This window comes from Gouania willdenowi, chromosome 9 (assembly GCF_900634775.1).
Source record: "Gouania willdenowi chromosome 9, fGouWil2.1, whole genome shotgun sequence".
NCBI classification, from domain to species: domain Eukaryota; kingdom Metazoa; phylum Chordata; class Actinopteri; order Blenniiformes; family Gobiesocidae; genus Gouania; species Gouania willdenowi.
In genome coordinates this window covers 27,558,520-27,572,241 of record NC_041052.1, presented here as the reverse complement: position 1 = coordinate 27,572,241, position 13,722 = coordinate 27,558,520, and the positions used below count along the sequence as shown (strand labels likewise).

The following is a 13,722-nucleotide window of genomic DNA, read 5'->3' as shown; positions in this document are numbered from 1 at the left end:
TGTTGAAGTTGCCAAAAGCCAATCTGTCCCTTATCTTGGATACATTGGGCTGCCTCTCATGTTCTCAAAGAACTTTGTATGTAATGACATTAAACTTTATTCTTTGGCACTAGTGATACCACAACTTTGCTTTGCTACTTGTGAGCAAGTGCTTATTGGCACCAATACCCTTGAATTCCTTTATGCAGATTTTGTGACTGAGGAGCTTTCCACTTTTCAGCCATCCTCGTTTAGCTATAGAGCTATTCTCAAGATTCTGCTTTCTGTTAGAAAGGCTCTGATTGTAGTACTCTTGGCAGTGTGATGATGATGATCGAATCCCCACACAGAGATTGGTAACGCTGAAATGTATAATGGTAGCATTAACCTGGAGCTGTGTGATTGTAACTCAAGTATTTGAGTTTCACTTATGGTGAATATTGTTTAAATGTAATAGTAATGTCCTGATCTTGTGAATGATAAAACTAATTGAGGTGATTTGAACGAAGTGTTATTGTAACTATTATCAAGGTACACCAGACTAGAGAAAATTAAATTGATAGATTTATTTTCAAGCCAAAATTGTACGGTTGTGGTGATATTAGTAGTGCACTATAAAACTTTAAACATTAATACATTTTTTTTACAGAAGGAGTTGTTGACATAAAAACCCACCTAAAATTCTGCGTATATGTATACAGCTTTCATTAACTCGGGCCTCGGATGAAGAATAAAGCACTTGGAATTCAAGAAGTTTTAATGTCACCAAAAGATGAGACATGTTTGCTCCATGTCTAAAATGTGAAGTGAGCAGAAGTGTTCATCTTACTTAATATATGATCTTTGGCAGTGTTAGTGCTACAGGGAAGCCCGCCCTCCTCGCTGATAGCAAGCGGAGTAGGAGCCCAGAGTTGCACGTCAGTCCATGCTGCAGAGTAAAGTGGCTAAAACCTCCAAAAAGCTTTCCACCAAGTAACACTTCCTTTTTCTTAAACCGTGGAACATGAGTGAAACAGAGCAGAATGGTTCTTATCCTGTAATGTAAAATGTCATTAAATCAACTCAGCCTTCTGCTGTGACATAGACAGGGCTTTAAATTACCTTTTTGGATCACTCTTAAATAGGGATGTAACGATTCACTCAACTCCCGATACGATTCGATTCACGATACTGGGTTCACGATACGATTTTCTCACGATTTATTTTACAAAATGGGAATGATGACAAATGACTGAAAAATATTCCTTTATTTTTTTGGGGAAAATACTATACTATTTTCCTTTTATTTTTCATTGTCAAAAGAATCCCTTGATAAACTATGCAAAATGATGCAATTTAACTAAAAATAAATCTTGAATGAAATACATAAAGGAATAATACAAATGAAGAAGAAACCTATTAATTTAAATTCTGGTTCTATAGTAAACAATTCAAAACTGCATAATAGTTCTTTTTCTTTTTAAAAGTGCAACTGAAAACGTATTTTGTGCCTTAACAATTGGACTTTAAAAAAAAAAAAAACAGTCATTTTACTGTATTTACGTCAGATATATGTTTAGACCAGCAGAGGGCGCTGGTATCCCAGTGGTCGGTTGGCATGCAGTTATTCCACCAGTGAAGAAGAGATGCTATGCTAGCAGACAGAGCTAATAGAAAAACGTGACTTTTACAGATATTCACGTAATATTAGAGATATTCTTTCGGTGCTAAAGGGGTAAGGAATCATTTATGAGCATGTTTAACAGTAAATGGCGGCCAGAAAGAAAATAGTAGCAGATTCCGCCCGTCACGTCCGCTTCTGGAAGGATTAATATATAGCGCCCTCTGCTGTTTAAAAAAAAGTACTGCGATTCAATTTTCAGAGCATCGATGTGAACCGTGGTACCTATGAATCGATTTTTAACTGCCTTACGATTAATCGTTACATCCCTACTCTTAAAGTTACCAGCGAACCAGATTTTCTACCAGCCAAATATTTTTCCAGCAAAAATAAACTACATTATGAGTGCCACAGGAAAGAATTAAGCTTTCATGTTTCTTTAAATTGTTTTTATTTTAGTTGATTGCAGAAATACATTAAAATGGTAAAAAAAAAAAAAAAAAAAAACAAACAAACAAACATTTAATTTAAAAATAATGTTGTAACAAGGCCTAAAAGGTGAAATGTGGAACTTTGGGTGTGTCGGAGAAGTGAACCTTTTATAAAGTATATTCTCATAACTTAATTAAACAAACAACTCAGATGAAAATTGGATCCCTGGAACACTGAAGTATTGAAGAATAGAAGTAATCACTAATCAGTACTAAGAAAACATGTACTGTAGAGAAAAAATGTTTTACTAGCATGCATGCTTAATGTAAACAAATCCTACTCCCCACAAACTGTATAGTTCACATTTTAAAGGTGAACAAATGGTCGAATACCAGACATCCAATTTCTTCTTCGTTTCAGATCCTCTTTCATCTTCATTTTCCCCTGTGTCAGCAGCAGCTTTCCTTTTTAGCAGTTCAGGTTTTTCAACACCCGATAAATATTTCCGTTTGTTTGTTTGTTTTTCCTAGCTAATTTTACAACTTAATTTCAGCTCCTATTGTTTGTTTTGCACCGTTCTGTTTGTCTTCTCCGATAACCGTAATCACGCTAACATAAGCACATAGCCAATTGTTGACACGTCACGACATAGTGTTCATGGGAAATGTAGGATTAGTACAACAAGCTGTGTTACCAGATACACATTGAAGTCTAAACACAAAAGAAAAGAGCCCAATCTGGCAACAACGACTTTCCGCAGCCTGCCGATTCAAACAGACGCTGCAGTGGTGTTTCATTCTTCACCAGCCAAAATGGCTAGTAACACTACAATGTTTCCCGCCAAAGTTAATTTAAAATATAAACACTTGGCCGAATACCGAATATCGAATGTGGTTGTTAAGTTTTTCACTTTTTTTTTAAACAGTGCATAAATAGCCTAGAATACATTTTTAGACATGTTTTTTTTTTAAAAGAAAGTGAATGTTTATTGAATATTATGACATTTTTTAAATATTCCAGTAGCCTTTGCTTTTAATAAAAGCACAACAAAGTTTTTAATATATATTAGGCCTTCAAAAAAAACAAAACATGCATTCCAAAAAAAAAAGCTGAAGGGGAGGTATGATGAGGAAAACCACTTTCTAATGGTTTTGCTTCAGTGATATAGCCTTATTCAGAGTGCCAAAGATGAAAAAGTTCTGTTTCCTCCCTCCCTTGTTATTCCACATATTATAAAAATTCAGCTTTAAACGGGACAGTTGGATTTTGCTCACGTTGGTAGATGTCGTCACCTAACACGCCTCCTGGAAAATTGGATCCCTGGAACACTGTTTGAAGTTTTGAAGAATAGAAGTAATCACTAATCAGAATGTGAGCTCTATTCTTTTGAAGAATAGAAGTAATCACTAATCAGAATTTGAGCTCCTCCCTCTCCAACTATCTAACAGCTGAAACAACACTGCTGTTTAATATAGAATATATATTATACTTTATTGCCATATATGTAAATGCAAACTGCACTACTGGATGGCGAAACTGCGCTACTTTTTCTGCTGCCAATTGTGTTGGGAGTCACTGCTTGGAGCCACGGACCCATTGTTTATAAACATCAGCTGTTAGCACTCCATGCTAATGCTACACCAGTTTATGCAGAGAGACTTGGTGTAGTGTAAAGAAGAAACAATGGGGATGTTTATGAATTCGTGGCTCACAGCGCTAACAATGGACTCGGTTGTGGAATTGGACGGTTTACGCGGTGACGGACGACGGAGAGCGGTAAGGAGAGAGTCTAGCTGTGTTCGTGTGTGAAAAGGAGGAGCTGTTGCTCCTGCTGCTGTGCTCCTGCAGCAATGTGCACACACTTTTCCGACTCAAAATGACTACATGTTGTTTGATTGCGTCACACGCTACTATTCGGCCTTATTTTTAACTCACAAAACCGAAGGCCGAATGTGGCTTTTTTTGCAATAATAAAAGACAAGCCCAACATGCGACATTTATTTATTTATTTTTGACCAGCTGTCTGCAACCCACCAAGTACAGGTCCGCGACCCACCAGTTGAGAATCACTGATTTAGAACACACCTGCACGTCCTGCTGTTGGCGCTCGATATATGAAATACTGCAGTAGATTGCCTTAAAATGATCTATTCTCATACACAAACATACATGCAAATCACACAAACACTGGCGCGAGTGCGCACACAAACACTTGTGCGGAGCACACAAACATGCCCTCAAACACAATAGCATTAGGCTAGTTACCAGAGAGGCTAACGATACGTTTGGTCTCTTCCAAAAAGAACAAATGTTGTAGGGCTTTACCTGCTGTTGAACTCCTTTATTCACAAACGTCTGAGAAGTTCGGTCTATCTCTCGACCTCCGCTCTGCATCCAACTTGCTCTATCGACCAAACAACAGACAGAGCTCCTCTTTTTGAAACAATATTCTGTGTCATTATGTTCTACTAGTTCTGCACTAGAACTAGTAGAACATGGTCTACTAGTTCTAGAACCGTAACCAGAGCGCTACGGTTTACCTTCGCAGTGCAACATTGAAAAGGCTCCAGTCTGACGCGGCGCAGCTTAGCGTTCCAAACGTTGTGTAATCAATATACCGGTACGGCTGAATATTAAAAATTGATATAACGAAAATATATACCGGTATTTGGTATGAACCGGTATACCGCCCATCCCTATAATGAAAATAAATATACATATATTTCCGAGTCCTGATTAGGAGATAACGTCTGATTCCGATCGAGTCTGAAACCACGTGATTGGGCCCGATTTTCGATCACGTGATCGGCTCAGGACATCCTCAATCAGAGGTGTTTAATGTTTATCCCACTGAGCAAACTACTGTAGTACTGTATACCAGAGGTAGACAATTTTTATCACAGGGGCCACAAAAATGTGTTTGTTTGATCGGAGGACCTGAGCATTAATACAAGAAAGAACAGAGAGTTTTTACTGTCATTTTGTGTGTTTTTCTCTCATTCTCTGTATGTTTGTTGTTGTCTTGCTCATTGTGAGGAATTTTCTACATTTCTGTTGTCCTTTGGTGTATTTTCCTAGTAAAATATGGACTTGATTTTGGTAAATGGACTTGATTTTATATAGCGCTTTATCACCACACTGAAGCAGTCTCAAAGCGCTTTACATATCAGCTCATTCACCCAATCACTCTCACATTCGCACACCAGTGGGACAGGACTGCCATGCAAGGCGCTAGTTGACCACTGGGAGCAACTTAGGGTTCAGTGTCTTGCCCAAGGACACTTCGACACATAGTCAGGTACTGGGATCGAACCCCCAACCTCTCGATCAGAAGACGACCCAATACCACCTGAGCCACGGTCGCCCTAATATGTGTTTTTTGGAGTCGTATTGTGTATTTGTGCCATCATTTTGCGTTTTTGAAGTAATTTTTGTGTATCTCTTTTGTCATTTTGTTTGTTTGTTAGTACTGTGGGTTTGCAGAGTCATTTTTTGTGTTTTTCTTGTCTTTTGGTGTACTTTTTTTTGTCATTTTCTGTAATTTTGTACATTTTTTTAGTAATTTTGTGTATTACTGTTGTATTGTTCATTTTTGTGTGTTTTGGAGTATGTTTAAGGGGGTGTAAATAGCTCCTTAATAGCTATGAAGAGGTTTACGCAGTTGACGTAGCACTCTTCTTGTCTACCGCAGAGATGCCGCAGCGGTCACAGATTTTTTTCGGGTCACAGATTTTGGCAGAAACCGCCAGCACCTGGTTCACGGGGACATGCAATAGAAGCTAAATAAACCCAGGAACACTGCTGCTCCTACCGTGAGTTTGGTCTGTTTTAACGGTTGGTTGTTTCCTTCACCGAAGACGGTGTTGTGCCAAAATCTGACTGCTGCGGCTTCTTGGCGGTAGAAAAGAAGACTGCTACGTCAACTGTGTAAACCTCTTCGTAGCTTTATAGTCCCCGTTAAACATGACACTCCGGTGGGTGAAGTAAATGCAGACCGGAGAATTACAAACATGTTTAAGGGGGAGTAACTGTCCGCTGAGAAGCCGAAGGGGTCACAGATTTTTTGGGTCACAGATTTTGGCACAACAGCGGTCTTCCCCTGCTAACCGAGCCTCCGTCCTGAGCTGCTGATTTTTTCCAGATCTGCTTAATACACAGACTTGTTCTAACTATAGCTAACATTAGCATGTATATTAGCCGTAGTGTCTGCCTACCAGCTGCAGTTTGAGCACAAACCAGGAAGGAGCAACAAACGTTTGATGTTGTGCTGTCTTGCCGTACTAGGACCCTCGTTTGCTGTGTTGCGCTGCCATCTGCAACTAGCCGATGTCACGTGAACAGAGTCGCGAGACAATACTAAAGTTGACTAGTCTGTTCATCCCTCGCATCTCAGGACCCACCTGCTTCACCCCAAAATTCACCTACTTCCACCTCATTCAGCCTCTCTCCTACCCCTGCCTTCTTGGATTTAATTGCCCAGATAAACGAGCTGGTTCTTGCTGGCACAAGACTGACACCCCACCCTTTACCCCATCACTTGATCACCTAAAGAAGCTTGGCAAGAGGACATTGGAATGATTATCACTGCATCTCAATGGACTAAGGCTCAAGACAACATCCACTCATCATCAGTCTGTGCTCGTCATGGACTGCTCCAATTCAAAGTTCTGCACAGGCTACACCCCTCCAAAGTACGGCTTTCCAATATGTTCCATGGGGTGAACACAGCTTGTGACCGGTGCGGCCAGAAACAGGCTTCACTAGCTCACACTTTTTGGAACTGTCCTAACATAACGGCTTACTGGACTAAAATTTTTGAGTTGATCTCTGACATTTGTGGAATACAGTTACATCCTGACTCTGTGCTTGCACTTTCTGGAGTACCCCCAGTAACTGCTAATCTTATTAACAAGCAGAAAACTGTTATCTGTATTTCAGTGCTATCTAGCAGACTGATATTATTAAATTGGAATAAAAAAAACCCTCCAACCTATATAAATTTGTTACATGATGTTATGAAGCACGTTCAATTGCAAAAAAACACATAATACCATCTCTATCGCAGGTGAATTGTAAATTATTCTACCTTGTACTGCTCCAGTTACTTCTTCATTACCACAATGATCCAGACTGGAGGATCTTCAGCATTCGTTCAGTGGAACAAACAGCCAATCTCTCACCAGCATTTTTGTCATACTGCAGAATGTTTTGATCTAAGATAGTTTCCTCTGTTTTCAGGCCCAGCTGAAGAAGAGGAATGACTCTGACAATCAGGTGGATGGACCAACCTCCTCTCCCTCTCAGCTGTCTCGCTCCCCCAAATCACCATTCCTCCCCCGAGTAGCCAGAATGCTGCCCCCAGCTGGCAGGAAGGAAAGTGGGTGAGTGACAGCTAACCTGGCCTCATTTAGATGGACTTTAGGCTGTCTATAGTCTAAAAGAGGCCTAGAAATACGGTTTTGTTCCACCTTGGGGGGCACTACCTATTTTTTTATATTTTACATCAGAAATATCTAAAGATTCCTCAGGAAAAAGTCATCTGTGCACAACCTTGCAGTTTTTGAGAAAAATTATGCTAAAGGTGTCCATTTTGAAAAAAGGAAAAACATAGGGAATTTTGCACTTTCAAACCTGTTTATCAAATAAACCCAAAAATGCCGAATAACTACTTGAAGTACAAAATAAACCAGTTTGAAATCTGTGCTATACCTGAAGTTACTATCTCGGAACAGTAAACATGATAAGATTATCAAGAAATCTCAATTACTTCTCATTATGTTATTTCAATTCAAAGGTAATATTTGAGGTAAAATCTGAATAACAATTAGAATTAAGCCAAAATATAATGTATTAAAAAACACTTTTCAAAATAACACATTTAATGGTGAATTGTCAATTTGCATACATGAGCAGTGACTGCACTACATGTACATATTGTACATATGTACACGCAACTGCTTCTTCTCACTCCTTTTCAAATTTGTCAATTTATTTTTTTTCTATACTTCATTATTATTTTTGGCCGTGGCTATGGATGCGTTAAACATATCCATAGACTGCCACTCTATGCATAAGCAGCGCCCCTCATTGGCCAATTTAGGTCACATGATAGGTGCACCACGTGACTTAAAGTTCCATCAGTTGCATTTTAGCTCACATTTATTTTTAGCTACCTTAGACCACTCGGCCATCCTGACACGGTGAAAACACAGGCACATTACGATTATGTGGAAAAGGTCCGGAAACGTACCCATAGTCACGGGGGCTATGGCTAATTGTAACGTATCTCTAGACACTTTCTTATTATTTTGCTTCCTCAAAATCTTCATTTCTATATTATGTTGTGCAAATAATTTGTTAAAAAGCAATCAGGAAGCCTTGTACTATTTGCATATTCTGAATAAGAAACAAATAAATAAATAAAAAAGTTAGTAAACATACCTGCTTTTAGGCAAAACAAGCTGGCTTGTTGATGGCTTTGTAGAAGTGGGTGTTGTGGTTACAAGTCTTTTCAACCGTTTTGTCTTATCTTTACACTGAAGTGCACAAGTCAAGCGGTTTTTTGCCTATAAAATGAAGGCCGGGTGAAACTCGTAGTTTGTTGGGACATCAAGATCGGTTTGTCCAACATGTTGATTAGCAATAGCTAGCTCCGTAGTGTCCGACGTTTTGAGCCATTCTTTTGCACACTGCTTGATTTTTTTCCCATTGGACTTCGGTGAAGGGCTGCGGATGTTTCCCCCCATCTTTCCCGACATAAACTCATTCAGTGCTAGCCATTTTCAGATTTTCTACCCCCCTCAGTGCCAGCCGTTTTTGAGCATTTTGACTGATTTTAAAGACCCACGGAATATTTTCTACTATGACTATCTGCAATCTGAAAGATTGAAGCCTCTACTTTCATTAAAAAAAATAATTTGTTTCTGGCTCGTTTCGTTCTTTTTGTAATCAGCCGTTGGATAGAGCAAGTTTTACACAAATCTTCAGTTTTAGAGCAAAAAGCTGAGAAAAAAGCCTTTTTCTAAAAAAAAACCCTGTCAGTGACTTTAAAGCTATTTTGCTTTGGTGACAACTCTAACATCTGAACATTGGTTCCTTATGTAAAACAAAACAAAACAAAAAAAAAACACTGAGACCAGGCTTTTGATGGCAAAACTATTATTATTTTGCTATCTGGGTCAGCTTCATACGTAGTGCCATTTTTTGTCTCGTAAACGCCTTTCCTCCTCTCCCTCTAAGCTCTGCTGAGCACAGATGATCGCTCATCCAAAGGTGTGCTGCTACCTCCTACATGTCACCTATTATTTTGTACCCCCCCTCTTCCTTCCGACACGCGGCGATGACCCGTTTGGCCCGGTGAGTTGATGGTTTTATCTCACCATCGCAACATTATCAATAATCTACTCATGCCCATACATGTTCTGTGTTAGTATGTTGAGCTGTGAGCTGCTGGATACGTCACAATATCACTCTGTAGCGCCATAATCTCACTTGTTCTTGTTTCTTCCTACTTTGCTGGGTAGCATCAGTGGCTAATCTCTCATCTAAAGGTGCACTGCTGCCATCTTCAGGGCACAGTTGGTCACTACAACACCCCACAGCTTAGATATTGATGAGGGACCTCCGTCAGGGTGTTTTCTAGTAATCCCCGTGAAAAAACGCAAATGACGAGTTAGCTCATCAATGGCACTGAGCGTTTGGATTTGAAATGACGAGTTATCTCGTCAATGGCACTGAGTGAGTGCACTTTACGGGTGTCGATTGAGCTTGATCACCGCTATCAGCTGCTTACTCTCCTCCATGTTTACATGTGCATAGTGATATTGCCTTGATTTTGGTTGTGACCTACTATCATTCTCGATGCTGATTGGTTGAAAATCGAGCTCAACAGTTGTATATGTCTCAATGCGCAGTCAATATAGTGCGCCAATAAATTACAGTTTTCTCATTAACTGCAGGATAATGTGTGGAGAACTTTTTGCTTGGATACCTTTTATTAACGTTGAACATATTGAGCAAAAGAAAAAGTAGTGAGCTGTTTGGTTTAGTGAAACTGAACGATGCAGCTCACGTACAGCAGCCTATGGGTAGAGAATCTGGCTTAATATAGATCACGATTGAAGAAGAACAAATGTACAGCCACTATACAGTGATACTCTTCTTTAACCAAACCAACTATTCCTTTTCTGTATTAAATACAAAGTAATATGTTGAAAAATAATCTTCTTACCTATACAATGAAACAGCACAAAAGTCTGATTTTATTGACCATCAATCCTAATTCTATAATAATATATTCACTGACTTTTGTGTTGCATGCGCAACAAAAAAGTCACTTCACTCGTAAAAATATTGAGAGGACCAAAAATTTAAAAATAGTCAATAAAAACCACAAGATTAGTGGATCAGTGCATCTTTCTGATGGGTGTCTTTTGTTTGATCAGTGAGGAGGACTCACCACAGTGGCTGAAGGAACTGAAGTCAAAGAAGCGAATGAGTCAGTATGAAAACGACAGCTACGTGAATAATTAGGTGAGTGTTTTCTGGGGCATTTGGTGAATCTAAACAAAGGTAATCTCCTCTGACCTGTGTGTTGCTTTTCTTTTCTGAAGTTTGCCTTAACAGATGATTCTGAAACAGAAGCCTTAAAGTTCTACCCAGACAGATGGAGAGGACAGATTTACTGCTGCTGCTGTTTGTTTTTTTCTTTTCTTTTTTGTTCCTCCCATCTGGGTGGATAATGTGCATGGTGCCTTTCGCAGCGCAAATTTCTGTCCTGAGAGAGAGAGAAAAAAAAGATGCCCGGAGATAAACCATCAGCTGCTTTGCTTCATCCAGGTCAAAGCTCAGCTGCAGGACTGGATTCACATGGACGCTTTAATTGGGACCAAGAGATGCAATGGTTTAGGATTTTATACATGAAAAGTTTTCTTCTGCCTGAAACTTGTGGGACCAGGACTCTTCCCCTCCCTATGATATGCACGAGCACACTCCTGTACAGCCTTCATAAGATGTGCATGCGTGTAGGTTGAGTCCTTATTTGACTAACATGTACAAAGCTGACTGTTTCTGTTATCTGTCAAGGTTTTTGAAGGGAGTCGCACAACCTTTAAGGCACTAATGAATTGTGAAACTGTTGTGGGTCAGGTTTGTAACTGTAATCAGGAGATGTTAGATTTGTATTTTTGTTGGTGTAACAAAGACAGAGAGCTAGTTTTGGAGGCAAAGATGCACCCCTATGAAGAGACTCTATATCGGCAGCGTATACTTTGATACTCTCCTTAACCTAGCATTGTCAACATGTCGATGTATTTTTCCATGTTTTTCTTTAATTGTTGGTTTTTGTGAAAGCGAAGGACAAATTAGGCCCCAGACTACAGTTTTTTGCAATCATGCACACTCCTTTACAGCACAAACACACTCCTCAAATCTTTGTATAAAAACACTAACCAGCACATCTTCCCTGCTTTAAAAGATTATATTTGTAGACCTACTCACACACTTCAATCATGATTCATGCGTTTTCTTTTCCAGTCACTGTGCAATCGGCTTTGCCCCAATCTAACATTGCATGTACAATCTTTGTTTCACTCCAGCTGATGGGCTGTTTATGTTCACATTCCTCCAGGAGGGGGAAGTTCAATCACTACACGTCACTGCTTATTCCTTCTCACAACTGCCATCCACCCACTCTGCGCTTTATAAGGCACTTTGTCACTTGATGCACAACAAGCACTGACCTCTGCCCCCTCCTGTCGGCTGTGTCCCTTTACTTTTCTACTTGTGCAATACAAGTGACGAGGCTTTGGAGTGATTGTCCAGGTTTTCTGTGTAAATCAACATTTTACTTTGGCGTACAAATCGAGGGTTTGTTTTTTATGTTCCTCCTTGTCCTTTTTTATTTGAAAGTAAGATGTATATTGCACTGTGTTGTACTGGCCAGTGTCCTAAAATGAATCCATTCTTAATAAAACGTACCTGACGTCAGAAGCAGTCTCCTTTTTTACTTTTTTCTTCCTAAAGTCACTTCATCTGATATTAATGACATTCTTCAGCTAGACTGATAGATGGATGATGGATAGCATAACGAGCTTTCTTTGTGAAGGTTATCATGATCACAGTGTATAGTAGGGTCCTGTGAGAGAAATCTTAGATCTCAGAAAAGCCCAAGAAAATTTAGTTTCTATGACTTTTCCTGTTAATTTCTTTTTAAAGTCATGTCATGACTAATGCTCACCGGGTCTTAGTACACTGAGGGGCGGATTCACTAGTGTTGTTGTCGTCGAGACTGGTCTTGGTCTTGAGACCAAATTTTACCAAATTGTCTCGGACTGCCCGGACTCTGGATTTTCCTTCAAGACCATTCGAGACCAGCACTAATTACTGCTATTTTTAAACTCTTTTATAATGTGATAACACGGAGAAGAACGGGATAAAACAATCTTTTATTCATTCTTTAATCCACCCCGTATAATGACCGCAACCTTCCTTAATGTGACTGAGTGACGTGTGTGACACACTCGTGTGTGTGTGTGCGTGTGTGTGTGTCTGGCTACGGTTTCAGTTTGGACCCCAGAGCGCAAGGGAGATAGAAACTAATCACCGGTAAAAAGCCCAGTAAAACTCTGGAAAACAATCACCAGTTATAAATATTATCTCCCTGGTAAAGAAAGTAGCTCTAACAACTGGTAAAATGATAAACTGTTGATATTACAGCCTGTGAATGCAGTACGGGGACGCATTTACTCCGCCTCTGGGTCCTAGTGCCTGCAATTCGCACAAGCGCAGAATGACCCAAATAACTGTAAAGAGGACTTATATTAGTCTATTATCTTTTTAAAGTGGTGTTTTTTTGTGGCTTTAGACTCCAATTACATATTTGTATATAATATGTTCCCTACAATATAAACAGGTTCACAATATAACTATTTTTTAAAGTTTCTGTTTCCACTGTATCCAGAATAATAATCTTTCTCAACAAGAACTGTTGATTGATTTGTCACATGACTGTTCCGGGGTTTGAGTTTGTTTTTTGTTTCAAATCTACCTGCTGTAGCTCTTTGTTTTTTAGACTGATGCCAACTAGTAGTAGTTTTATTTCAGAAAGTTTCACTTTTACAGTTACAGCTGGAAACCTTTAATTGAATATCCTAGTTATATTACAGCAACCAAATTAAACTGTATCAACTAAGTGAATTAATACAAATGGCCTGTGTAAAGGCTTTTACAAACTAAAAAGTTATCTTGTGAAATCTGTGACCTGCTGATCTGCACAACTCAAAGAATCGGAATCATTATTTCTTGGCAGAAATACTTTTAAACACTTGCTGTAGATTCAGCTGACATAAAAATCTTGTTTTCAAATATGTAGAATAATTGTGAATTCATCAGTAGCAGTAGTAGTTTTAATATTTTAGTTAATTTTTTGCAGGCACCTTTTTTGTCCGTCAAATGTATTTAAAATAAACTAAAATTAAAGAGAGAATTTTATTTAACTGTCAAACCGTAACCACAATTTTATTTATTCATGTATTTTTTTAAATTGAAAATTTTTTTTTTATGGTCTTGGTCTCGGCTTGTCTCGGTCTTGGCTCGCGGAAGTCTTGGTCTCGGTACATTCTGGTCTCTGGCAAGTTTTGGTCTTGGATAGTGTGGTCTTGAACACAACACTAGGATTCACTATGAGGGATATATAGGGACATTGTTTACAC

At 39.1% G+C, this 13,722-nt stretch overlaps 1 protein-coding gene across 4 annotated transcripts in view; it reads left to right on the top strand.

Annotated features, from left to right (window-relative positions):
- LOC114469284 (trichohyalin) overlaps positions 1–13,722 on the top strand; it is a 131,301-nt gene that overhangs the window by 113,326 nt on the left and 4,253 nt on the right. For 2 of the 4 annotated variants that reach the window (XM_028456629.1, XM_028456631.1), the window contains 3 exons: positions 7,250–7,392; positions 10,456–10,543; positions 10,624–12,001. In XM_028456629.1, coding sequence (XP_028312430.1) covers positions 7,250–7,392; positions 10,456–10,543 — 231 coding nt within the window. In that variant the 3' untranslated portion in view covers positions 10,624–12,001. Of the gene's footprint in view, positions 1–7,249; positions 7,393–10,455; positions 10,544–10,623; positions 12,002–13,722 lie in introns of those variants that run through there. The other 2 variants (XR_003674751.1, XM_028456630.1) reach the window with 1 other exon arrangement.